Below are 25731 nucleotides of genomic sequence, written 5' to 3'. Positions count from 1 at the left end.
CAATTAATTTTCACCAACAGTTCACGTTCATGACTTACAGTGATGCATTTCTAATATTACTTTTTGGTGGTTGTCAGAAGGCATATTTCCATTGCCGTCTTAAATAACCTAGCAAAAGTATATATGCATACAAAGATACGTAATAGTTTCAGTGCGTTTGAAAGGCGCCACGTAGTGTATCAGAGGTGGTCCCATACTAATTTGGTTTAGATCCGATCTTTGAATCATGAAATGTATAAATATATATATTTTTTTAAGTCTGTTTTTTTCTAAAAATTAATTGTTATACATATATCTTGTACATACCAAGTTCCAGTACTCTACCATGAACACTTCCAGAGATATGTAGTATGAAAAACTCGGTTTGTATGGGAGGTGCCACACCCCTTTTTTCAATAGCCCCAATTTTTCTCCATGAGTATGCGATTGTTTTTATATATCTCCATACCATGTTAGAGTACTCTACCATGAACACTTCCAGAGATATGTAGTATGAAAAACTCGGTTTGTATGGGAGGTGCCACACCCCTTTTTTCAATAGCCCCAATTTTTCTCCATGAGTATGCGATTGTTTTTATATATCTCCATACCATGTTCGAGTACTCTACCATAAACACTTCCAGAGATATGCAATATGAAAAATTTGTTTTGCATGGGAGGTGCCACGCCCCCTGCGGTATGAAATATACTTTACATCCGATTTTCATACCTACCATATATACACAAAAAAATTCATAAAGATCGGTTGAGCCGTTTAGGAGGAGTTCGACCACAAACACCGTGACACGAAATTTTTATGTATTAGACTAGCAGACCCGGCGAAGTTCGTCCCGCCCAAAATTATTTTTGTAACGATGAAACGTTATTGTTACGTATGTTATTTGCCTTTAAGTCGATGTTCAGACACGGAAACTTTTTTTGTGGCAACTCGAAACTTGTAGGGGAGAGAGCGGCGAGGAAAGGGGACAGGTACCGAGCAATGATCGGACTTCTACCACATTGTGGTAGATCTGCCACTTTTTTGAGCATCTAGCACAAGGTCTGAAATCTACCACATATTCGCATTTTTGAGTAGTTTTGTTTTTGCTTGACATAATTTTCTTAAGTTCAAGAGCAAAAATTGTCCAACACTAAACACTAACAACAGGCAGAATGGGATTATAAAATAAACAGTAAAATATTAAGTTTTCTCAATATTAAATTTTTCGACAGGAAACGTGGTTTTATTGTGTTAAATTGCAAAATATATGATTTATAAAAATAATTAATAGCGAAAATGTTAAAAACGGCGATTTTTGTGAAAGTATTAGCAAATTTCAGTGCATCTAAAGTTTCTAAAGCGTTGTTTACTTTTACTTGAGAATTGTCAAAATCGGCAAATCTCAGGTAGCGGTTTCTGGAACGTGCCACATTTGTTCGCTACATCGTGATGTGATAAAAAGAAAAACTGGCGGCATTCCGCAAGGTTGCAGAAATCTTTCAAAATATGTTCGAAGAATATCTTGATATGGATGGAGCTGCCTTTCACGTTCAAGGAAAAAAATTGCAAAAACTCAACGTAAGTTTTAGCAACTTCAATCTTGCACTTTATTATAATAAAATACATTTTTTTTCGATTCTAATTACAATGTTTGCAATTTATGTGAAACCTTACAGAGTTTTTTTAATTTTCGTACAAAGTTTGATCAAAAACCTGAGATCTACCACATTTTTTAGAAATCTACCACATTTTTTTCCAGATTCTACCACACAAATTTTTTTGCAAGTCCGGGCAACACGCTTTGTGCTCTCATTTGTCTGAGTAATTCAAGTTGGCGGTTCACAGCTGACAACAACAATTGCGGACAAAATAGTGGCTGTGTGTGAATGCTAAGGGCAACACCAAATCGCCGATAATTAGCAACTCGAGTTTCCGTGTTTGAACGCAGACTAAATGTGTAATTGTGTCTGTTCACAGAATTCAAGCGAAGTGTCGGAAGTCAAATTGAAGTGATTTTGTTTCTGTTTTCTTCGCCTTTATTGCCGCTTTGCCGGTCGTTCATATATGTATGTGTATGCTTTTACGTGTTAAGCTACAATGCAAAAACGTGAATACTTTATGCACGCATGGAAAAAGTACCCCTAAGGGTCAAGGAGTACCCAAAATTAACCAAGCGCCTTGGTCTTGGTCTGCAGGCTGTAAATTTAAACGTACAATACGTGGTAACCATAAGGTGGTTAACCATAAGAGCACATCCAAGTCAAAAACGAAAGCACACACTAAAAGAAAATATCGATAACAAAAGCGATAATAATATCGATGCAAAACCGATAACAAAACCGATAACAAAATCGATAAAAACATCGATAAACATATCGATAACAAAATCGATAATATCGATCGCAAAATCGATAACAAAATCGATGAAAAATCGCGCAGCTCGTACTCGTAGCAGCAATGAGGCGAGGCACGAGAAGTTTGGCTTGGTCGATAAACGAGCGAGTGCTGCTTGTTTGCTCGCGCTCCTATTAAACGAGCGAGGCTGTTGTGTGTTGCCTCGCTCGCAGTGCGAGGCGAGTAGCTGTCTGCATACTCGCTCTGCTAGGCATAGTTGCCAACTTGGTGCTTTAAGCACTAGATTTAGAGCTTTTTGGAAATTAAAACGCCGAAAAAAAATTATTTAGTGCCTAGTGCCTTTTTAGTGCTTTTTTTCTCAACTAAAATTACTTTGAGATAGTTAAAACCTGAAATAATTTGAAATATTTAAGGCTGTGGTAGCACTGAATTTAAAAGAATCTACAAATTTAAGTGGACTAAAATACAACCATGATTGATAAAAAGCTGAAGTTGCAAACCCACCTTGTTAAATTCTATTCGCGTTGAAAATGCTAGTACGCAAGTAAGTTAAGTATTTCCTTTTTCTTTTCTAATTATTTGTACAAATTTTTTTTTTTACCACCTGAGTAAAACACATCGTTTCTTGGTGCTGAATCCAAATCTGGCCTTACAATTGCTCTAGCACTAGAATTTTGAGATATCCTAACCTCAAAGTGCCAAAAACACGGTTTTTAGCGATATTTGAGGTTGTATAATGAAAACATTCAATTATTTGCTCATTTATATTTAGGGTATCATTTTCGTTTGATGCGATTCGATTTTTCTTTCTCGAGATATACCAGTTTCAATGTGCAGTATTTCGGTATTATGTTATGAAAAAAGCATCCCTTGATTCAAAAAAATTTGGTGCCTTTTTCAAGTTTTTGGTGCTTTTTGAAAATCAAAAGATGGCAACACTGCTGCTAGGTAAGACGAGTGAGCGACGAGGCAGCGCTCCGGGTGTACTATACAACACATGCATTTTTGTGCATAAGATTATGTACACGGTCTAAAATTTGGGTTTAATTTTTAAACCGCGCTGGGTGAGACTACTGCCTTTTTTAATCTTTTATAGTCTACTTTTTAAACCAGTCAATAGTTTTAAGCAATTTTTAATATATTCTGGTTTAAATTTTAATCCAAAAAGTTCGTGGTTTAAAAATCAAACCAATATGTTTTAATTCTAGTTTCTAGGTTTCATATATAGCAAATTTGATATAAAATCTAAACCGAAATAGAAAATGTTTGCCCACAGCGAAATGTGGTGTTGATTCAAAGTCAACATTTGAAAGCACATTTACATGCGTGGCTGTAGCTGAGTGTGCAAAGATGCTTGATACAATTGGTTGCTACCAAGGCTGTCCAGGTTCGATCCCCATCAGACGGAGCATGAAATTTTAGATTTTTTTATTCTTAATTATAAAAATGTTTGCGTTTAAAATTTAAACCGAACTGTCTAAATCAATGATGGGCAAAACGCTACTCGCGAGTAGCGTCTGCGTCGCAGCGCTTATACGTATACAGAAACGACGCAGCGAATTTCACTTCAGTCTGCTTTCAGTTTTCATGAGAGTAACACCACGCTTCGCCGTTGAATATTTTTATTCGTAATTTTAGCGCGTTGTTGCCACCTATATATGTAACAATGCCCAAAATGGCTGCGTATGAGTGCCAATTATAGTTTTCGGTTTTAAGAAAAGCCAATAATGCCCAATGCTTGTTACGTGGTAATACGACTACTTGGAATCGTACTTTTAATATAAGGCAACATTATTTGTCATGGTAAAAAAGTCAAACTGCCGAACTGTGTAAACCAATTTAAAGTGTTTTGTAATGGGTTTTATGTATATATGTATGTACGATACGGCAATTTAATATATTTAGTATACTTTTTTGAATACTGAGTTTTTTACAAAGTTTAGAAATTTTAAATTCGTGAATTTTGTTGTTGAATAAACTATCATTTTTTAAAACATTAGTTTAATGAAATTAAATTAAAAAAACGTTTCATGCGCGTACATATGTACTTATAAAAATTAATTTCATAATTCATTATTTGAAATTATTTCTTCATTATTTTTTTATTATATTTTATTATTTTCGTTTCATGTTCATAAGACAAATTAAATATAAATTTGTAAGAGCGTTTTCTAACACGCGCAAAAAAAGACGCACTTTTGTACAATATAGAAAAGTGGCAACTGTTACTCAGCGCGATTCACGAATACCATGACAAAATGAGACTGTATTGGTGTGCCCATCTATGGTCTAAATCCAACATATGTGCTCTCTTAAACTTGGTCATATATGTAGTCCAAAAAGTTTAAAATTAAAAACGAAATTTTTAACCGTGTTCGAAATAATGTTAATAATTGTATGTACATATGCATATAAATATGTGAATATTATAGTAGGGCTGCATTTAAAACAACAAATAAAATTTATTACAGACATAAGCATAGATTATGGAATGAAATATAGAGTTATATACATACATATGTACATACATAACATGCATATTTATAATATGTATGTATGTAGGTATGTACATATGCATTTATTTTGTCTTTACAGAGAAAAGTAAGTAACGAAGATATTAGTTGTGTTTGTTTACAATTTATCCAGTAACTTGCCAACAACTCTCCAGTAAATTTATTTCTAAGAATTCGCTTTCATAGAAAAAATTTGCTAAAAAGTACGCGAATGCTATTCCAGTAATAATTTGCAAGTTTCATGAACAGCTGATAAATTGGTTGTTTATTCGCAGCAAATTCCTAATAAAACAATATATTTTATATTTATGTGGAGCAGAAATTATTTATTTATTTATTTATTTAATCAAATGGAATAAAATCCTTACTGACTATAAAACAAGAGAGCTTATACACTACCTAAAATAATTAAGTAGGACAAAACGAACTGTTCCAAATGAGAGAGACGCATCATATTCAGAGAGCTCATTTAGCTCAGAAAGGGTTCTGAACAAAGGCGAGAATTTTACATAGTTAGTTTTTGGAAATCCCAGGTCGAATAAAGAAACACGCAGATTATGAGTCGGAACGTTTAATGCAAACTTATCCAAAAGATTAGGAAAATCGACTGTGCCCTCCAATATTTTGGCCACAAAAGAGGCTGCGAGGAAAGAACGCCTAGTATTTAACGAACTTAAATTACGAAGTTGACAACGAGAAGTATACGGAGGTATAGGCTCAGAAAATTTTAGAGAACGCAAGGAAAATTTAATAAAAACTTTTTGAATCTTCTCAATCCGGTTTATATAGACGGCCTGATAGGGACGCCAAATGTAATACGCATACTCTAGCCTAGATCTCACTAACGTGACATAAAGAAGCTTCAGAGTATAGGGATCCTTAAACAACTGACCATTACGACGTACGAATGCTAGAATTGCATAAGCTTTGGAAATTACGTAATTAATATGGGTTGCGAAGGTTAATTTTGAGTCGAAGTAAACCCCTAAGTCTTTATACTCTGCGACATAATTAAGATTATGACCCCCAATATTGTAATTGGTTTGAACGGTAAGAAGCTTTCTGGTGAAAGTGGATTAGGAACATTTACTAACATTTTAAGATAAGGAATTAAGAGAGCACCAAGAATGCAGGTTATTAAGCTCAGCTTGCAGCAAAAAAGAGTCTTGTGAGGTTCTGATCACTGAGTAAACCCTTAGATCGTCAGCATATAATAAATACTTAGAAGACTGGAAGCATGATCCAATATCATTTATTAATAAGACAAATAAAAGAGGGCCCAAGATACTGCCTTGGGGAACACCCGACGTAGCTACAAAAGGAGTGTAGAGTATGTTATCAAAAGCAACTGTACAACGCCTATCGGAAGGTGTGGAAGGAGTGGAAACCCAATCGCGATAACTTATTAATTAAGACTTTGTGCGAAACTCTGTCGAACGCCTTCGAAAAGTCTGTGTACACAGCGTCCACTTGTAGAGNGCCACAAAAGAGGCTGCGAGGAAAGAACGCCTAGTATTTAACGAACTTAAATTACGAAGTTGACAACGAGAAGTATACGGAGGTATAGGCTCAGAAAATTTTAGAGAACGCAAGGAAAATTTAATAAAAACTTTTTGAATCTTCTCAATCCGGTTTATATAGACGGCCTGATAGGGACGCCAAATGTAATACGCATACTCTAGCCTAGATCTCACTAACGTGACATAAAGAAGCTTCAGAGTATAGGGATCCTTAAACAACTGACCATTACGACGTACGAATGCTAGAATTGCATAAGCTTTGGAAATTACGTAATTAATATGGGTTGCGAAGGTTAATTTTGAGTCGAAGTAAACCCCTAAGTCTTTATACTCTGCGACATAATTAAGATTATGACCCCCAATATTGTAATTGGTTTGAACGGTAAGAAGCTTTCTGGTGAAAGTGGATTAGGAACATTTACTAACATTTTAAGATAAGGAATTAAGAGAGCACCAAGAATGCAGGTTATTAAGCTCAGCTTGCAGCAAAAAAGAGTCTTGTGAGGTTCTGATCACTGAGTAAACCCTTAGATCGTCAGCATATAATAAATACTTAGAAGACTGGAAGCATGATCCAATATCATTTATTAATAAGACAAATAAAAGAGGGCCCAAGATACTGCCTTGGGGAACACCCGACGTAGCTACAAAAGGAGTGTAGAGTATGTTATCAAAAGCAACTGTACAACGCCTATCGGAAGGTGTGGAAGGAGTGGAAACCCAATCGCGATAACTTATTAATTAAGACTTTGTGCGAAACTCTGTCGAACGCCTTCGAAAAGTCTGTGTACACAGCGTCCACTTGTAGAGCTGACTGCATCGCAGCAACACAGTCCTCCATGAATGTAGCAAGGTTGGAGACAGTCGACCTCCCACTAACAAACTTNGCAAGGAAAATTTAATAAAAACTTTTTGAATCTTCTCAATCCGGTTTATATAGACGGCCTGATAGGGACGCCAAATGTAATACGCATACTCTAGCCTAGATCTCACTAACGTGACATAAAGAAGCTTCAGAGTATAGGGATCCTTAAACAACTGACCATTACGACGTACGAATGCTAGAATTGCATAAGCTTTGGAAATTACGTAATTAATATGGGTTGCGAAGGTTAATTTTGAGTCGAAGTAAACCCCTAAGTCTTTATACTCTGCGACATAATTAAGATTATGACCCCCAATATTGTAATTGGTTTGAACGGTAAGAAGCTTTCTGGTGAAAGTGGATTAGGAACATTTACTAACATTTTAAGATAAGGAATTAAGAGAGCACCAAGAATGCAGGTTATTAAGCTCAGCTTGCAGCAAAAAAGAGTCTTGTGAGGTTCTGATCACTGAGTAAACCCTTAGATCGTCAGCATATAATAAATACTTAGAAGACTGGAAGCATGATCCAATATCATTTATTAATAAGACAAATAAAAGAGGGCCCAAGATACTGCCTTGGGGAACACCCGACGTAGCTACAAAAGGAGTGTAGAGTATGTTATCAAAAGCAACTGTACAACGCCTATCGGAAGGTGTGGAAGGAGTGGAAACCCAATCGCGATAACTTATTAATTAAGACTTTGTGCGAAACTCTGTCGAACGCCTTCGAAAAGTCTGTGTACACAGCGTCCACTTGTAGAGCTGACTGCATCGCAGCAACACAGTCCTCCATGAATGTAGCAAGGTTGGAGACAGTCGACCTCCCACTAACAAACTTGTGCTGGTAAGGGCAAATTAAACTTTTCACTGCGAAATTGAGCTTCTGTTTGACAACTGATTCCAAAACTTTTGGGACAGTGTCCAGTTTAGAAATAGGCCTATAATTCGAAACGTCGTTCTTGTTCCCACATTGGTGTAATTATAGCATTTTTCCAGTCGTCAATAAAGTAACCAGACGAAAGAGATTTATTGAACAATATTGTTAATGGCTGAACAAGCGATGGGCAACATCTGATGAACAAGCAAAAGCACTTTTGAGAGAGTTAACCTCGTCCACTAACATTTGTGGGAACGACGCATTGTTGTTGTCCATGACTTTGATTGCTTGCAATTCAGATTTTATCTCGGATTTAAAATTATCAAATTGCGCAAATAACTCCTTGAATTTAGCATCAAAAGCACTTCTTATGGCCTCAACACAATGTCTTTGAGAGGCCAGAAGCGAATCATACATATGTTTCACTGAATCTTCTTGGTAAAACCACACAGTCAGGACACAAATTACCAATATTTAGATTTTTTTTGAAAAGATTGACATCGTATTCAGACACAACACCCTCGCAGCAAGTGCGATGAAATCTTTTTCTGCAAAATCCACTGCATGGCACCTTCCAAGGCGAATTTATACAAGGTGGTGTTGATGGCGAATTTAGATTTTCGCCGCGGTACTTCCTAATGTCAAAATTATATGTTTGTTGTAAACAAGGCAAATTCATTTTACAACAAACACATCATTTTGACATTAAGAAGCACCGCGGCGAAAATCTAAATTCGCCATCAACACCACCTTGTATAAATTCGCCTTGGCACCTTCTGAGCGTCAGTCCTAGCGAATGCTTTATTGCATTTGCCACAAAAATCGTCTGTAATGACAAATCAAACGAAAAATAACAGAGCAAGCAAAAACACGCCCGCTCAAAAACACGTCCGCTCATCAGCTTCAAATATGCCAAAATAGGTTAAATAGGTTTATTTTGTGAACTTCATCAATAAAAACCCACAAACAGTTTCCTTATTAGTTTAAATTTCATCCAGCAACATGCGATCAGCTGTTTTTCGTACTGGCAAATTCTTACAAGTAAAAATTTATCCAGTAAAATCCAGTAAAAACTTGCAACTTCAACTGTCTTTTTCGCTCTCTCAATTTCCCCTACTTTGCAAGTTTTTGCGTACGAAAACGCCAAAACATGAAAATTCGTAAAAACGTTTACTGGATTTTACTGGAAATGAGTGAACAAACGCAACTATTATAATCGTTTGTGCCGCAGAAACAAAAAACCAAGTAAGCACTTGTTAACACCCCAAAATAGTTTGCTACTTGTAGTAGTTATGCACACATAAATTCAGGCTTTTTTTTTTTGCTAAAATTGCTTAGCTTCGACAATTTTTATGCAATTGCGTTAGGTGGGGCACCATTTTATGCGAAAATAAATGACCTTTTAGGTAAATACTATACGTTTGGCAACCTTCATAGAAATTTTTGAAATCAGCGATTGTAAAAGTTGGAAAATTTAAGAAACATAGGAGCTTATTAAAATTTAACAGATGAAAAACTTTCAACAAGCTAAGTCTAACAATATATAGTTATACATCATTTTAAAGGTCTATAAATCGCCCAAATATGTTCGGCTTTAAAAATCGGATGAAAAATAGTCAAGCTGTTAATAGATATGTACATCAAGTACGAATATAACGGTTGTTTTGAAATAAAAATGTTAGTCTCGAGGAACTATACGGAACCTATTTTTATGTTGTACTCGACCATAGCAACAACCTACACGAGGTTTTGTTTCGGGTGTATTTCATGACTTTGTAATTAATCTTCAGCTACCCAACTGTTTCTATTGTTTTCTGTTGTTTTCATGCAATTGTCCAAATATTTCTTTGCAAAATAAAATGTTTAATAAATATCTTGGGTTGGTTTTTTCTTTTGATATAGGTTTATTGATATGTATGTAAATAATGTGTTTTTTTATAGTAAATTTGTTATATATCTACTTCATAATTCAAGCAGTAGAGGGTTAAGCTAAACATTTGAACTTAATATTTACAAATTTGTTTGAAAAATATGAGGCGAGTCTAAGCAAGAGTTAACGAGAAAAAGATATTGATCGCAATATCAATTGCCAAATAATTGCTTTACACTGTGCTACAGACGGAGTTCATGCAGGACGTCCCAAATTGTTTATTGAACTTAAAAAATCAACATTCTTTATTAATATTCTTATTTGTGGGCCATCGAAAATTGCCACATTTACATATATGTATTTATGTACATATCGATGGTCCTGTGCAGTAACGACACAATTCAAAATACAAAAAACAAAAACTGTTACTACTGTTGTGACTCTTGTCTCTAATCCTTGCCTAATCCATTTCCATCCCTTACTAAAGTAAGCAGTAAGGATTGCTAAAGTAAGTACAGAAGATTAGACATGAATTCGACAAGGATTAGAGACGTGGGCGCCACTTAACCGTAGTTACAGTTTTTGTTTTTTGAATTTTGAATTGTGTCGTTACTGCACAGGACCATCGATATGTACATATTTTCTGTGCTTAGACCAGGAAATCAAATTAATAATTAATGGAAGATCTGTAAACAAACTGCAACTAACTTTAGAGGCGACTTTATTTCGACTATATGAATATGCAACACCAGAATTTCTGCAAAACTTCATAGCTGAAATGCTGAATAAATTAAAACGTTACCAAGGTAAATAGAATTGCGGTTGCAAGGAGTGGGGACAATTGTTGGTAACAAAATAAGCTTGTTACAAAATGGTCGGTTACAAGCAGAATAGGTCTGTTAATATGCTCATAAAGATTTGCAAAATAACGCATGTTTATTAAAATAAACTACAGTGCCGGACAAACGTATTGGCGCAGAGAATTTTTCGCTATGCATGTACAGTTTTTTATTATAATTGCTTTTTGCGCATTTTTTATTAAAATATAGTTCTTACTACAACAAAGCACATAAAAATAAAACTCCTGAATTGTGTGCAAAACTCAGGAATATTCAATAAATTTGCGTACTATTTATAGAAAAATTCTGCCAATTTTAAACTTGCCTTTTGTTATACTAAAATTGAATGGGGTAAATAACTGCATAGTTAGAATTCTTCTAGATAATCTGAGTTGAAAGTTGCAAATTAGTACGCAAATTTCTTAAATTTTCCAGAGTTTTAACACAGTTTATAGATTTTATTATTATTATTATTTTTTTTTTGGTTTTTGGTCTAGAATAAACTCTAGTGGTATTCACCAAAGTGAGTAAGTGAAATCTGAATAAAAAAATTTGCTTATATTGCGAAAAGCTCCCTGTGCCATTACTTTTGTCCGGCACTGTATTTTCGAATCCAAATACGAACAGTTAACTATTCGTTGCGTTTATTTTTATTTTGAAATAAATATAAACGGAAACTTTTATTTTTGAGCGCGTTCAATAAAATGGTATTGATTTTGGAATGCATTGCTTCATAGTTTTATTCAAACAACAGTTATTTTTTAACAGTCAAACTTGGCCAAATATTTTTTAAGTCCGAAATAAAAGTCCTTTCCCGATAATAAACAAATCGTCTTTCCAAATTAAACAAGTTTGGTATCAAATGAAAGAAGAATAAAATAGCTTTAAAACTGAAATGTCTAAACGAGGAAAGCCACCTATTGAAAAATATTTCAATAAAAAATATTATTTAATTACCATAGAACAATCCTTGGGTCAGGTATTTGAATCACATTTATATTAAATTATAAAAAAATATAGATACAGTTGGTAACCCTCGTTCGTTATTTCTGTTTAAGAGCTATTACAGTCCTCTTCCATTTGATACCAAATTTGTTAAATTTTGATAACCGGTTTGTTTATTATCAGGAAATGACTTTTATTTCAAACTTAAACAATATTTGGCCAAGTTTGACCTAAACAAAAAATAACTGTTATTTTCGGTCCCTGATTTGTATGGAGAAATGCGCTATCTTTCACACTTTGGCCCAAATTACGCGTTTGGCTCCAGTGTATGTGTATTATAACTTGCCAATTTCAAATGGTCAATTTAATATTTTGGAATCTATAAACTTGCATAAATTTTTATTGAGCGTAGGATCGGCATTACAAAAAAAAAATATAGTTCTATTTGTATTTACATATATGTATGTACATATGTATGTATGTATGTACATATTTATTTGAAGTTTCTTCTTAAATCGAGTCTTGAGCTCAATAAAAATTAATACGGAACGCAAACGGAGGCCATAAATAAAAACAAATTTATTAGCCTTCAAAATGTTTAACGATTATTTTACTAATATGTACTCGATTAATCAACCCCCCGTTTATGATAACACTAAATATAGAGAAATAATTTACACACATTAAAAATAAAAGTAAAAATATTAGGCAAATTCGATAACATATTCCATTCATATATTATCTTTGGTAATTTTTTTACTTTAAAGGCAACTTGGTCACAACGCCAACTCAACAAAAACCCATGGTTGTTGCTCAGTCTATACACGCTTCACGTATGAAATCTATTGCCACTGCAACTAATATCGATACATTATTGGTGGCCAATCAGGAGGAAAAAGTCACTATACCGCCCGAACCGGTGCAGGACAAAACCGCATTCATATTCAATAATTTGAGTCAACTGAATATTCCGCAGAAATGTGAAGAGATTAAAGAGATTATGAACAAGGATTATTGGCCCTGGCTAGCACAGTATCTGGTGTTGAAGCGCGCTTCATTGGAGTTCAACTTTCACTCGCTGTATTTCAATTTCTTGGAGGCATTGAAGAATCCCGACATCAATAAATATGTCACCAAGGAGACATTGCGCAACATCAAAGTCTTGTTGCGTTCCGACAAGGGTGTGGTGAATTTCTCCGATCGCAGTTTATTGAAAAATCTCGGTCATTGGTTGGGCATGATGACTCTGGGTCGCAATAAGCCCATACTGCAAATCGAATTAGACTTGAAGACATTACTAGCCGAGGCCTATCACAAGGGACAACAGGAATTACTTTTTGTTGTGCCATTTGTGGCCAAGATTTTGGAGTCGTCGAACAAGTCGAAGGTTTTTAAAACACCGAACCCCTGGACAATGGCTATCATGAATGTGCTAGGCGAATTGCATCAGGAGCCTGAATTGAAGCTTAATTTAAAGTTCGAAATTGAAGTGCTTTGCAAGACGTTAAATATTGAATTGCAGAAACTGAAGCCAATAGTGTATCTAAAAGATCCTTCGCGTTCGATGAATATAGAACACCAGATGTCGCAACCGAAGCCGAAGAGTATAGAGGCACCGCCACAACAACAGCAACAACAACAACAGCAACAACAACAACAGCAACAACAACAACAGCAACAGCAGCAACAGCAACCGCCACAACGCCAAACACCGGGTCCTGGACAAATGGGACCCAACGATCCAGACGCACAAGCCTTGATTATGGGCGGTGGAAGTGGTGTTGGCAGTGGAGCTGGTAGTAATGTACCAGGGGGTGTAGTGCCTTCGCCCAGCATCAGCAACGAATCGGTCGGGCAGGTCATTATGCAAGCGCCAGAGCCACGTTTCTCATTTGTGGACATAAATATAGCCAATTTCCACCTCATCGCTCAACACGTGGTGCTTTCCCCGAATATCACATTCTTGCACGCCAACCCCGGCTTGAAACATATTGTGCTGAATGCAATTGAACGCACAATCACCGAGTGGCTGCAACCGGTTGTAGATCGTAGTGTGCGCATTGCTGTGACCACAACAGAGCAGATTGTGCGTAAAGATTTTGGGCTCGATCCAGATGAGAACCGCATGCGCACAGCTGCACATCAAATGGTTCGCTACTTATCGGCTGGCATGGCTATGATTACTTGCAAGGACTCCTTATCTCAGACTCTTACTAATAATATACGTAAAGCTTTCCTATCCGCACTGACTGGTGGACCTAGTTATCAGGAAATCGAGGCCGCTGCAATACAGCTAAGCAATGACAATGTCGAGCTCGCCTGCGCCTTCATCCAAAAGACAGCTGCTGAGAAATCAACTCCAGAAATCGATCGACGCATGGCCACCGACTTCGACACGCGCAAAATGACCAGAGATGAAGGAGGGTTAGTTTGAGATTGGACTTTTTAGTTACAAATTGTAAATTAATTGTATTATTTATATTTTTCATTACAGTCGTTTCTATGACACGCAGACATTGGCCTATCAGACAGAGCGCATGCCAGAGCAAGTTCGGTTGAAAGTAGGCGGCATCCCACATACACAATTCGCAGTTTACGCGGAGTTCGCTCGCAACATACCTGGCTTCCAGCCGATGACTGAGCGCGATATAGCTCTATTCTTGCCCAAGCCGCAGGAGATAGCGCCTGCTTCCTTCGGCACCGACGAACTTGGTCTCATGTATGCCGATTTAGCAGGCAAAATGGAAGCATTCCTCAACAGCACCATAAATGTGTCCACATTGCAGCTACAGGCTAGCAAGATGCATGCGCTGCTCAACGCTCTTATGGTAACGAGGCGAATCCGTGATAATGAATCGGCTCTGAACCTCTTGACACGTGTTGTGGAGGGTCTTGTTGAGGGCCTTGTAAACATACCCGACCACATTGAACAAATGAAACTGTACCGCGATATACATTTGCGCATATTGACTTTGCTGCAGAACACATTCGGCACAGGAGTGACGGAGCGTGCAATCACCAAGTGCATCTTCGACATACGCGATGAGGTGCGATATAATGTGGAAGCGATTAAACTGCTAATCACATCACATTTTATCAATGTGCCACAATTCGATTTGTTGTTGCGCGAAGCCATGGACAATGGCAATAATTACATGGCGGTCACATTTGCTATGACGTTGATGGAACGTCTGCTTGATGGACGCTCGAGCGCTACATTGGAAACAGAAATGACTGGAACATTCGAGATGCTTGGACGTTTGCCACAGAACCGTCATCGCTATCCAGAAGCGTTGACCCATCAGATTGATATGATGGATGCCGGACCGTTTGGCGGCGCTGATCGTTACTTAGCAGGTGCCACACAATACATGCACTCGGGTATGCAACATGTGCGGGTAAGTTACAATTATAACTTTCACATTTAAGGGTACATCTTTTGATTGTTTTTATTTTTTCTCATACCACAGGCAAACGACTGTGACGATCCGCCAGGCTTGCAAGAGAAAACAGAATTCCTGCTCAAAGACTGGGTCTCCATTTATAATCAATCCAACAATTTGTCGCGTGAAACCAAGATCTTTACCTCATTCGTCCAAAAAATGAATATGTATGGTATATTGAAAACCGACGATTTGATAACGCGATTCTTCCGACAAGCCACACAAATCTGCATCGATTTGGTATATCGCATACTCAACGATCCAAGTAATTCACCATTGCAAGCGCGCACCAAAATCTTCCACTGGATAGACGCTTTTGTGCATTTAATTGCCCTGCTGGTACGCCACTCCGGCGAAGCGGGCAATCCTACTACGAAAATTAACCTGCTGAACAAGGTGCTCGGAATCGTACTAGGCATATTGCTGCAGGATCAAGAACTGCATGGCACCGCATTCCAACAGCTCGGCTACCATCGCTTTTTCGTGATGCTATTCCTGGAGCTGAGCTCTCCCGATGCTGTGCTGGAGAGTCTGATGCACAGCATTATGACTGCTTTTTCGCACACGTATCACCTTCTAAACCCAGCGTTGGCACCCGGATTTTGTTACGCTTGGTTGGAGTTGATCTCACATCGCATTTTTATCGGACGTATACTCGCACAGATACCGCAACAGAAGGGATGGCCACTGTACTCGCAGCTGCTACTCGATCTGTTCCGCTATCTGGCACCATTCTTACGGAACGCCGAGCTAGCGAAGCCCGTACAGCTGCTGTACAAGGGAACGTTGCGCGTTCTGCTCGTGCTACTGCACGACTTCCCTGAGTTTTTATGTGACTACCACTTTGGCTTTTGTGATGCAATACCGCCTAATTGTATCCAAATGCGTAACATAATATTGGCTGCTTTTCCCCGCAACATGCGATTGCCCGATCCCTTCACACCCAATCTTAAGGTGGATATGTTGGCTGAGACTGCAACAGCGCCCAAAATTTGCTCAAACTATGTATTCAATATACAGCCGGCGAACTTTAAAAAGGATCTCGACTCGTATCTGAAAGCACGCGCACCAGTGACTTTCCTTTCTGAGCTACGCTCGCATTTGCAGATCTCAAATGAACCCGGTTCGCGTTACAACATTCCGCTCATGAATGCGCTTGTGTTGTATGTGGGCACGCAAGCTATTTCGCATATAAGGTAAGAGATGAGAAAAAACATTCTGCTTGAACTGTAAGTTTTAAAATACATTTTTATTTTGGTTTAAACAGAAGTAAAAATTTTGTGCCCAATACATCAAATATCGCTCACAGCGCACATATGGATATTTTCCAAAATTTGGCAGTGGACTTGGATACCGAAGGTCGCTATCTCTTCCTCAATGCTATCGCCAATCAGCTGCGTTATCCGAATAGTCATACGCACTATTTTAGCTGTGCGGTGCTACATCTCTTCGCCGAAGCCAATTCGGAGGCGATTCAAGAGCAAATTACACGCGTACTACTCGAACGCCTTATTGTAAATCGTCCGCATCCATGGGGTTTGCTGATAACTTTCATTGAGTTGATTAAGAATCCCATCTATAAGTTCTGGGATCATGACTTTGTTCATTGTGCGCCCGAGATTTCAAGGTAAGTGATAGAGTCAAACAATTTTCTCTTGTCCACTAAAATATTGAAAATGCAAAATTTTCTTTATTAATCATATATTTTTCCTCGTTCTCGCTTAGGTTATTTGAATCGGTGGCACGTTCATGTATGGTCAAATCGAATCATCCGCCGCAGATGAACAATATGGATGGTGAAATTCAGGAAATCAATTAAACCAGAACTACAATAAATAACAACAGCAGTAGTGTAACAACAGAGTTCTTACCCACGATATGGTGGTAGCGACCGCAGTGGTGGAAATGGGTGGTTGTAGTTATAAGGTTTTGTGTATTTCGTTGGGGTCTGTTGGTGGCGATGGCGGCGTAGCTGGCAGCCCGTAGCCAGTCATTCTTCACCATGCGTGAACTGCCGTCCTATTCAAACAGAAGTAGCAGAAGATTAAAAAGTTTTTTTAAGCTAAAGATACAAAAAATATAATTGATTTATGAATTAAGACATTGCAACTTTTTTAAAAAGAAAAAACTAAAAAAATTGTAAAATGAAAAATGAAAAAGAAAACGAAAAAAGCAAAAAAACAATTTACTTGTAAGTAGTTTAAAATACACGATAAAGAGGAAGCAACACTTGAAAGAAAATTTAAATTAAATTAAATTTATTGATAACTAATTGATGTATTATAAATATAAAATTATTTTGAACCAAACAATACAAATGCTAATTATTAAAAAGATGTTTGTGTAAAAATCTAAAGTTGGCAAGCGAAAGAAAACCTAAACGAAACATAGAAAAGAATAAAGATGAGCGAAAATTAAACACTAAAACTAAAAAAAAAAAACAGAAAAAACAGGATTGTACTACATGATCGATGATAGTATGGGTGCTCGAACTGCGAGAGTGGAGAAAATTATGTAAGGTTTGAAACGAAAATGCTGCATTGCTGACCTGAAACACTGCGGCAAATCAATTTAAAATTTTAAACAAATGATAATTAAAGAAGAAAGGAAAATGGTAAGCATTAAATAGAAATTCATTAAATAATACATTACATTCATAAAATGTATATTAAAAAAATAAAAAACCTTAAAAAGAAAAACCCACAAAAAAAAATTGTAAAAACTATCTAATATACAAAAAAATCCGACAAACACACTGTACATATTTGTATGAATAAATTAGTGTTAAAGGACGAATCGAAGCCAAGGGAAAATTCGGTGTAGCGAAGATATTTCGACGATTGCTGACGCTGAGTTGCTCAGCGCTGCGGCGAATGGGAACACATTTTTGGAGTTCGAAATGGGTTAAACAAGCGCCTCAGGCAGTAATTAAGACAACAAAGAGTGCAATCTTACAAGCGCGAATGCCTAGCAAAATCATGCAACGTTGCTGCAACAGCAGCCAAAGCAAACGCTCGAAATATTTATAAAAATAAAATAAAAAATAAAAAAAATTGATGATGCTTTTAATATAGTATAATATAATGGCGATGATGTGATGAATAAGAAAAGGTATAGAGAGCTGGGAGAGTGGAAAAGATGTGTAGGTTGAGCGCAAGCACAAATAAGAATTTCTTTATCAGAAATGAAAAAGCAAAGAAGATAGAAGTTGTTAAATACTGTCGACTGCTGGCGTGTTTGCGTTTTTCTTTTTTGCTTCGTTTATGATAAATGAAGGAATTTTTGTGCAAATTTTTTGTGTTATGTTGATATTTTGCTTATATTAATTTAAATTTCGAATATGTTTCGGTGAAAGCTGCCCGACTTATGTTTTTGCACACAAACACATGTTTACATTAATATTTTAGAAGCTCTGTACTTTCTTATTTCCGTTTTAAATTATGTACAGTTTTAGATAAAATAAAAATGAGTAAAATATCAAAAACCCAACGTAAGGAAACACATTTTAATTACATACATATATAAAATTGCTAAATAACTTTGTTCATTGTTGCCCTATTGAGAATATATTTTTATAATTTAAAAATTACACTTTCCAAACGCAAATATTTTATGCGTGTTTATTGAAATTGAACTTAATTATTAAACCAATGTTTTTTTTCAAAATGTCAAAATTATTTTATCAATGCGCTCATATTTTAAGATTATTAAAAAGTAATAATAATGAATAAAATCGAGAAAATAAAATAAAACAAAATACAGCAAAACTCATCTGCTGAACGCCAGAGCTGTATGTCATTGATCATTTTACTTGAGGTGTATGTAATTAATTATAAAATACTTATAATTTCTGATTAAATGTCTAATTGAAAACAAAGTTATAAGCTAATGCATACAGAGATATATAATTATAATTAATTATAAATTGTATAATTGATGCTAGTGAAAGAGAGCAGAAATTATATGCAGATGAAACGAGATAAATTAAATGAAAAGAATGAACAATATATGAAGAATAAAACCAGGAAAATCTGAAAAAAAACAAAGTAACAAAAACGAAAATATACATATATTACAGATGCATTAAAATAAAAAATAGTCATATTCATTAAAAAACGAGTAGTATTTTAATTCATAATTAAAACTTTTGAATAGACACATCTTCGTGTCCGCAACGTGTTTTAGGGATGCTGCTGAGTGACAGTAATTGGTTCTACTGCCGTCGGAATAGCCACATCTTCATTGTTATTTAGTGCATGTTCACATACAGAATAACGGTTCAGCCCACATGTTCTTGGACCAAACTTTAGACTAGATACAGTCACTTGCAGTCTAGTTAGTGGTGTGCTCTAAGTCTATTCCGAGGTTCTACAGGGTAGCTACCAATCTTTCCTTCAGGGTATGCTTAGTTGGAATACACGGCAAAAATATGCAAAGTAAATTTTTACATTATTGAACACTTCTTATGCACGCACATTTTCGCACTCTCATTCTCTCATCTCTCTCCCGCGCAAACATTTGTTGGTGTTTGTTGTCGTGCGTTCACATTATCACCCTATTCTAGAACCCGAATATTCGTAATTCGTAATTCGTAGCTACGTTACGAAAAACTAAAAATAGTCATGCTGCAACCCTTGCGGAAAAATGTGCAGCATTGCCAGCTATCAAAGGTATGCGGAGCTGTCGGGTATAGTAACCATGGACACATCTATGTCAGCTTCTGTTTGAATTGTTGAGCCACAAGCTATAGCTGCTCCTATGCCTGAAGATCTGGTTCTCAATCCAGTTAATGCAATAACAGCTTCTTCTAAGCCATTGAAGACATGCTCTTTGTTAGGTCCACCACCTGTTGCACTTGCTTCTGCCTTCGGCCGCGCTTAGGGATTATAACTCTTACTAAGTAGAATTCTCCTTTCTGTGTTGCCGGGGAAGAGGGGCTTCCGCATGTCAAAGGTATACAACACTTCTTGTGCACATCACTCCGGCTACGTCATCCACAGTATTTTTGCGCAGAACGTCGAAATTTGCAAAAAAGTGCATAGTGCAAACCGAATTTATTAATAAGATAGTGCTCGGAAATTTGAAAAATCTATTTTAAATCAAATTTTAATCCTTTGATTACACGTGATGTTAAAGTTTTTGGATTCGGATAACGCGTTTGGACACAACAACCGAAAATCATTGTACAAATAATAAACCGGACCCAAGTTTCTCGATAAGGGGCAACAAAGATTCTTTTTTGCTCGTTTATATAAAGCAGTGGATAAAAATATACGTATATTCGAAATGCAAATTTATCTGTTTAAATAAATACCACTAATATTTCCTGCAAACATATCGATTTACATCTTTTATCTCGCCTCCGACACAGAATTGTTTTCGTACAAAGTTACGCAAAAAAGCTTACTCGTTCGTTTTTAGGCATGACATTGTTACGAATTTCGAAAGTTCGAAGATACGATTCGGATTGCAGCATACTATTTCCATGAACCAAAAATACAAGATCACGCCTACTTCTTAGTTGCCCGTTATAATCGCATTTAGGAAAAAAGTTGGGCGACTTTGACCATTAGCCGTTTGTTTACATTTGTTCGTTGTTTACAATTTGGTGGCAATTTTCTTAATTTTCGCTTGTGACAACGTGTGCACACATAAGGTAAAGAATAATTTAACACAACGACATGATTTATAAAAGAATTCGCATAATAAAAATGATTATTCATGCGTTCAACAATTACGCGGTGTTTTTTTGTTCTGTTTGTTGTTTACTCCTTACAACAAAGATGGCGTTGAGATTTCAACAGCTAGAAAATAACTTTTTTCTTTCTTTCGGGAAGGCGTGATCTTGTGTCTTTCGTTCGTGTACTATTTCTACGATTCGTAGCAAAATCCGAATACGAAATGGTTGCAGAATAGGGGTGTATGTTTCTCTCTCACATGGCAAACATCAACTTTTTTAGTGATGCCGTGAATACCTGTGCGATGCGCTGCTACTACCGCCTTAGTACACGATTGAGAGAATACAAAGGTTGCGCCGATCTCGGACCGCTATTCCTCTCTTAACGAATTTGACAGAATCGTTGTTTGCATGACGTCACACTTGTGCAACTTGTTTACGTTTTCCTTGCAACATTTTTTCTTCTTCTTCCATTCTTGCTCACGTTTTGGCATTCCGCTCTCGCAATTGCACCAGTGTGACGTCACACAAAAGTTATTCTCAAAAATCCTCTCTGATCGGCGCAATCTTGTATTCTATCATTCTTGGCCTTAGTACATTTGGGAACATAATGCTTAGTTAAAAAAAATACTCTTACAATACGGAACATGATGCTTACGGCGTATACATTGCAAATGACATTCAGCCCAACTCATAATAAGGTCCATTAATGATGAATTCATAATTGTTTGTATGCCGATGAAATTGCTCGATGTTGTTTATATAGGTAGCTATTACGCCTGGAACCAACGTAGTGCAGAACAGGCCTTAAGCAACATTCCATATCATAATGTTAATTTAACATGTAACATGTAACTTTGTAACTTAGCCATGGTTACGCTACAGGAGATGAAATGTAATCCAAATTAGGCTGCTATTTTTTTGCTCCATTTTCACTATTTATCACCATTAAAATGGGCTATTTACCACCAACAGTACAAGCAAATTTTGACAGCTGCTTTTGTTGCATAGTGCCACTTGCGATATTAAAATTTAGCCTAATGCATTTTTAGCGAAAAGCGGATAAAATGTAAGCTTTAGCATTTTAGCATATTTTAGCTATAACTTAAGTCAGAATCCGGCTGCTGGTCGACACAGTTGGCTTTTTGATTTCGAAAAGCACTTCATCAGCAAGAAACGCAATGTTTTCAGATCTAAATATTTCATCATCCTTTCGAAATTGTTTTCAACAATTCTCGTCTTTCTTTGATGAATAATTGCAGAAAAGGATCGTTTTTTCTTCTAAGAGTTTCATGAACTTTCGCCCTGAATATATTTTTTATATCTTTAATTGGACAGGCACAGTGTACATAAAGGAAGTACATGACAAAATTAAAAAATATATGCCTTTTTTCAAAGCTCATTTTGCATTTTTTCAAGTTTTTAGTGCCTTAAAATCCAACATTTCTACATTTCGGTTATTATATCGATAAGTCCCGAGAATCCCGAAAATCTCAAAATAGTTCTCAGATTGAGTCTCTGTGTCTCTATCTATATCCTTTTCTGTATAATAACCTTTATTTTAATCTCTCTTCCTCTATCTTCATCTATACTTTTATCAGAATGGGCGTAGCCAGAACGAAATTTAGAGGGGGGCCCATACAAAAAAAAAAAAAAATCAAAACCAATAACTTACTAAAAAATTGTTTATTATAGCTTAAAATTATTGTAACCAATAGAGGCAAATATGTTGTACAAAAACTCATGAACAGAAGCTCACAAAAGTTGATATAAAACTATTCGTCGATTTAAATTGTTAACTTTTTACTGAGCATGTTTATTTTACGAGGAGGAAGCATCGAAAGCCTAACCCCGTCAGTGTGAGACTTTAACCCAAACTAAACTTCCTACCGTCATGTACCGTTCCCCTCCCGGTACCACCGTCAAGGATTTCGTTGGGATTATAACACTGTGTGACTGATAAGGTTATAGATCTATTCTTTTCTTCTTCCTCTTATTTGGCGCTGTAACCGATAAAGCGATTTTGGCCAACTGACGCCAATTGGAAATGCCAAGTGAAGCCAGAATACTTTCAGAGCTGGAGCGTCGGTGTCCATTCGAACGACATGGTCAAGCCAGTTGAGCCGCTGTATTTTAATTCGCTGCACTATGTCCATGGCGTTGAAAAGCTTATACAGTTCATCGTGCCATCGCCTGCGGTACTCGCCGTCGCCAACGCGTAAAGGCCCGTAAATCTTCCGCTTGTTGGCAAGAGCGATTCTGCGTTCGATTTCCATGCTGACATTATTATCGGTGTTAATGCTGGTTCCCAAGTAAACGTAATTCTCTACATTTCCGAAATTATAACTGTCAAAAGTGACGTGGGTGCCAAAGTGCGAATGTGCTGATTGTTTGTTTGATGAGAGGAGATACTTCGTCTTGTCCTCGTTTACCACCAGACCCATTCTCTTTGCTTCCTTGCCCAACTTGGAAAAGGCAGGACAAACACCACGGTTTTTCTTACCGATGATGTCAATTGTACGCTCTTGTAGTAAATTGTTCCTGAGCGGTTCAGTTCTGCAGCTCTTATTGTCTTCTCCAACATCAGAAGTTAAATGAAAGAGAGTCGCCCTGTCTGAAACCCCGTCTGGTGGCGAACGGCTCGGAGAGGTCTTTCCCAATTCTGACGGAGCTGGTGGTATTGCTCAAAGTCATATTACATAGCCGTATGAGTTTTGAGGGGATGCCAAATTCAGAGATAGCGGCGTATAAGCAACTCCTTTTAGTGCTGTCAAAAGCGGCTTTGAATTTGACAAATAGGTGGTGAGTGCCGATCCTTTCCTCGCGGGTCTTTTCCAAGATTTTGCGTATTGTTAATACCTGGTCTATGGTGGATTTGCCAGGTCTAAAGCCACACTGATAAGGCCCAATCACTTCGTTGACGGTGGTATTCAGTCTTAACACAATACATTCGATAAGACCTTGCAACCTATGCTTAGAGGGCTGCTCCTGCGGTAGTTGGCACGCATGGCGGGGTCGCTTTTCTTGTGGATTGGGCAGAGGGCATTTGAATTCCAATCGTCGGGCATGCACCTTATTACCTCCGTGCCATCCTAATTGAATAGCTCAGCTGACAGGCCGTCAGCTCATGTAGCTTTGTTACTTTTCGTCATAGTCAGACGCTGGGATATCGACTCCATCGTCATCGACTGGGGACTCGGGGTTCCTCTTTTCCACTTTTTTCAGTGCTTCTGCCATTTAAAAGGGTTTAAAAGTGTTCCCTCCATAATCTGAGTACGTTCTGGACATCGGTAACTAGGTTGACATGGTTGTTCCTACAGGAGTCTTGAAACCTTCCGTAAGTCGCTCAACTCTGCTAAAAATTTCGGGTGTTCTGTCGGCCAGCATTTCAAGCATTTTTCTCACTCTCCTCATCGTACCAGTAATGAGCGGGAAATGTAGTTCCACTGCTCGCGCAAGTCGGTTTGTTGAAGAGTGCTCTCTCACAGCAGGTGTGAGGGTCGAGCGGCGAATCCACTGGCCGTCTGTTTTGATTGCAGTTTTTCGACGTTGAACTTTCCTTGAATTGTTGGGGGCCCTTTTTTCGCTGCACCGAGGTGGGGTCGTATATTGGGTGCATCAATATAGTAGTGCGAGTCGATGTTTGGCCCTCGGAGTGTACGTATGTACATCTAAAACACTGAAAGCATGCCTTCCGTCTATCACAACATGATCGATTTGGTTTCCCATTTTTCGATGTGGAGACATCCATGTAGCTTGATGGATCTTTTTATGCTAGAACTCAGAAAAATCCTTTCGTTGCCCACCTTGGCATTTAAATCGCCAAGCACGATTTTTATACGTGTCGGGGGCAGCGCTAATATGTACACTCTACAAAATTTGTCTTTAAATTTGCGCATATTAAGATAGGTAACCAGTTTCCTCTCTTAATGAATGCAAATTTAAACACTGCTTGCTTACTTTTACTTATCATATGTGTGGCGTAGAACAAATTTCAAATTTGTTTTTTGAGTTTTAAACATTTATTGTTCACATTTTCACAGTTTACACATAAAATGTTTAAAATTTCCTCTAAAAAATTTTGGTTTAAATTTACGCATATAAAGAGAGGTAAAAAGTTTCCTCTCCTAGTGTGTGCAAAATTAAACAATAGGGGTATTCTCTGAGTCTGGAAAAGCCCTTGCATGGTGCACAGATTGCACGGATTGCACGGTAAAAACCGGTTTTCGTATGGGACAGCTTTGCAAACCGTGCAATCCGTGCACCGTGCAAGGGCTTTGCAAGACTCAGAGAATACCCCTAATGTCTGTTTACTTTTACATATCAAATTTGTCACGTAGCGCGCACAAGGGGTGGGTTTTGGGGCTAAATTTATTATGACATAAGAAATTTTGAAAGAAAAAATTTTCTTTTCCATTTCTTGTGCGTCATTTTGTAATTTTTTTTTTTTCTTGAGAGCTCTTTAAAGTTTAACTGCGAATGAAAACATTGTCCTAAAAATATGCAATGCATACTCACTTACTGTTGCTTTTTACACTTTAGAGCCTAAAAAAGTTTACCACTGATATGTACTTAATAAGAATTCGAAGATTTAATTTGCTAACATCGAATTCGTTCCACCAAAATGAACTACAGTTAAATTTTCGTTATTCGAATTATTAAAAAATGAGAAACCAGAAATCGACGAAAATTAATAAAAAGTGTAAAAATTTCGTGAAATTATTTAATTTATTTATATTAAAATTTTTTTGTAAAATTTTGTATAACTTTTGAAAGTTGAGTACATCTTTAACCGTTAATTTTTTCTTGATTTAATGATCGGATCTAAACCAAATTACGAGACGA

The 25731-nt window shown here is 36.9% G+C and overlaps 1 protein-coding gene across 7 annotated transcripts in view; it reads left to right on the top strand.

The window, feature by feature from the left end:
- Not1 (CCR4-NOT transcription complex subunit 1) overlaps positions 1-19193 on the top strand; it is a 71028-nt gene extending 51835 nt beyond the window's left edge. For all 7 annotated transcript variants that reach the window (XM_017612534.1, XM_017612536.1, XM_017612533.1 and 4 more), the window contains exons 8-12: positions 12534-14190; positions 14261-15164; positions 15237-16405; positions 16477-16836; positions 16935-19193. In XM_017612534.1, coding sequence (XP_017468023.1) covers positions 12534-14190; positions 14261-15164; positions 15237-16405; positions 16477-16836; positions 16935-17028 — 4184 coding nt within the window. In that variant the 3' untranslated portion in view covers positions 17029-19193. The remainder of the gene's footprint in view (positions 1-12533; positions 14191-14260; positions 15165-15236; positions 16406-16476; positions 16837-16934) is intronic.
- The last annotated feature ends 6538 nt before the right edge of the window (positions 19194-25731 follow it).

Source organism: Rhagoletis zephyria, unplaced genomic scaffold (assembly GCF_001687245.7).
Source record: "Rhagoletis zephyria isolate East Lansing unplaced genomic scaffold, Rhagoletis_zephyria_1.1 Rzeph_scaffold_00556, whole genome shotgun sequence".
In the NCBI taxonomy this organism is placed as follows: domain Eukaryota; kingdom Metazoa; phylum Arthropoda; class Insecta; order Diptera; family Tephritidae; genus Rhagoletis; species Rhagoletis zephyria.
This window is presented reverse-complemented; position numbering and strand designations above follow the sequence as displayed.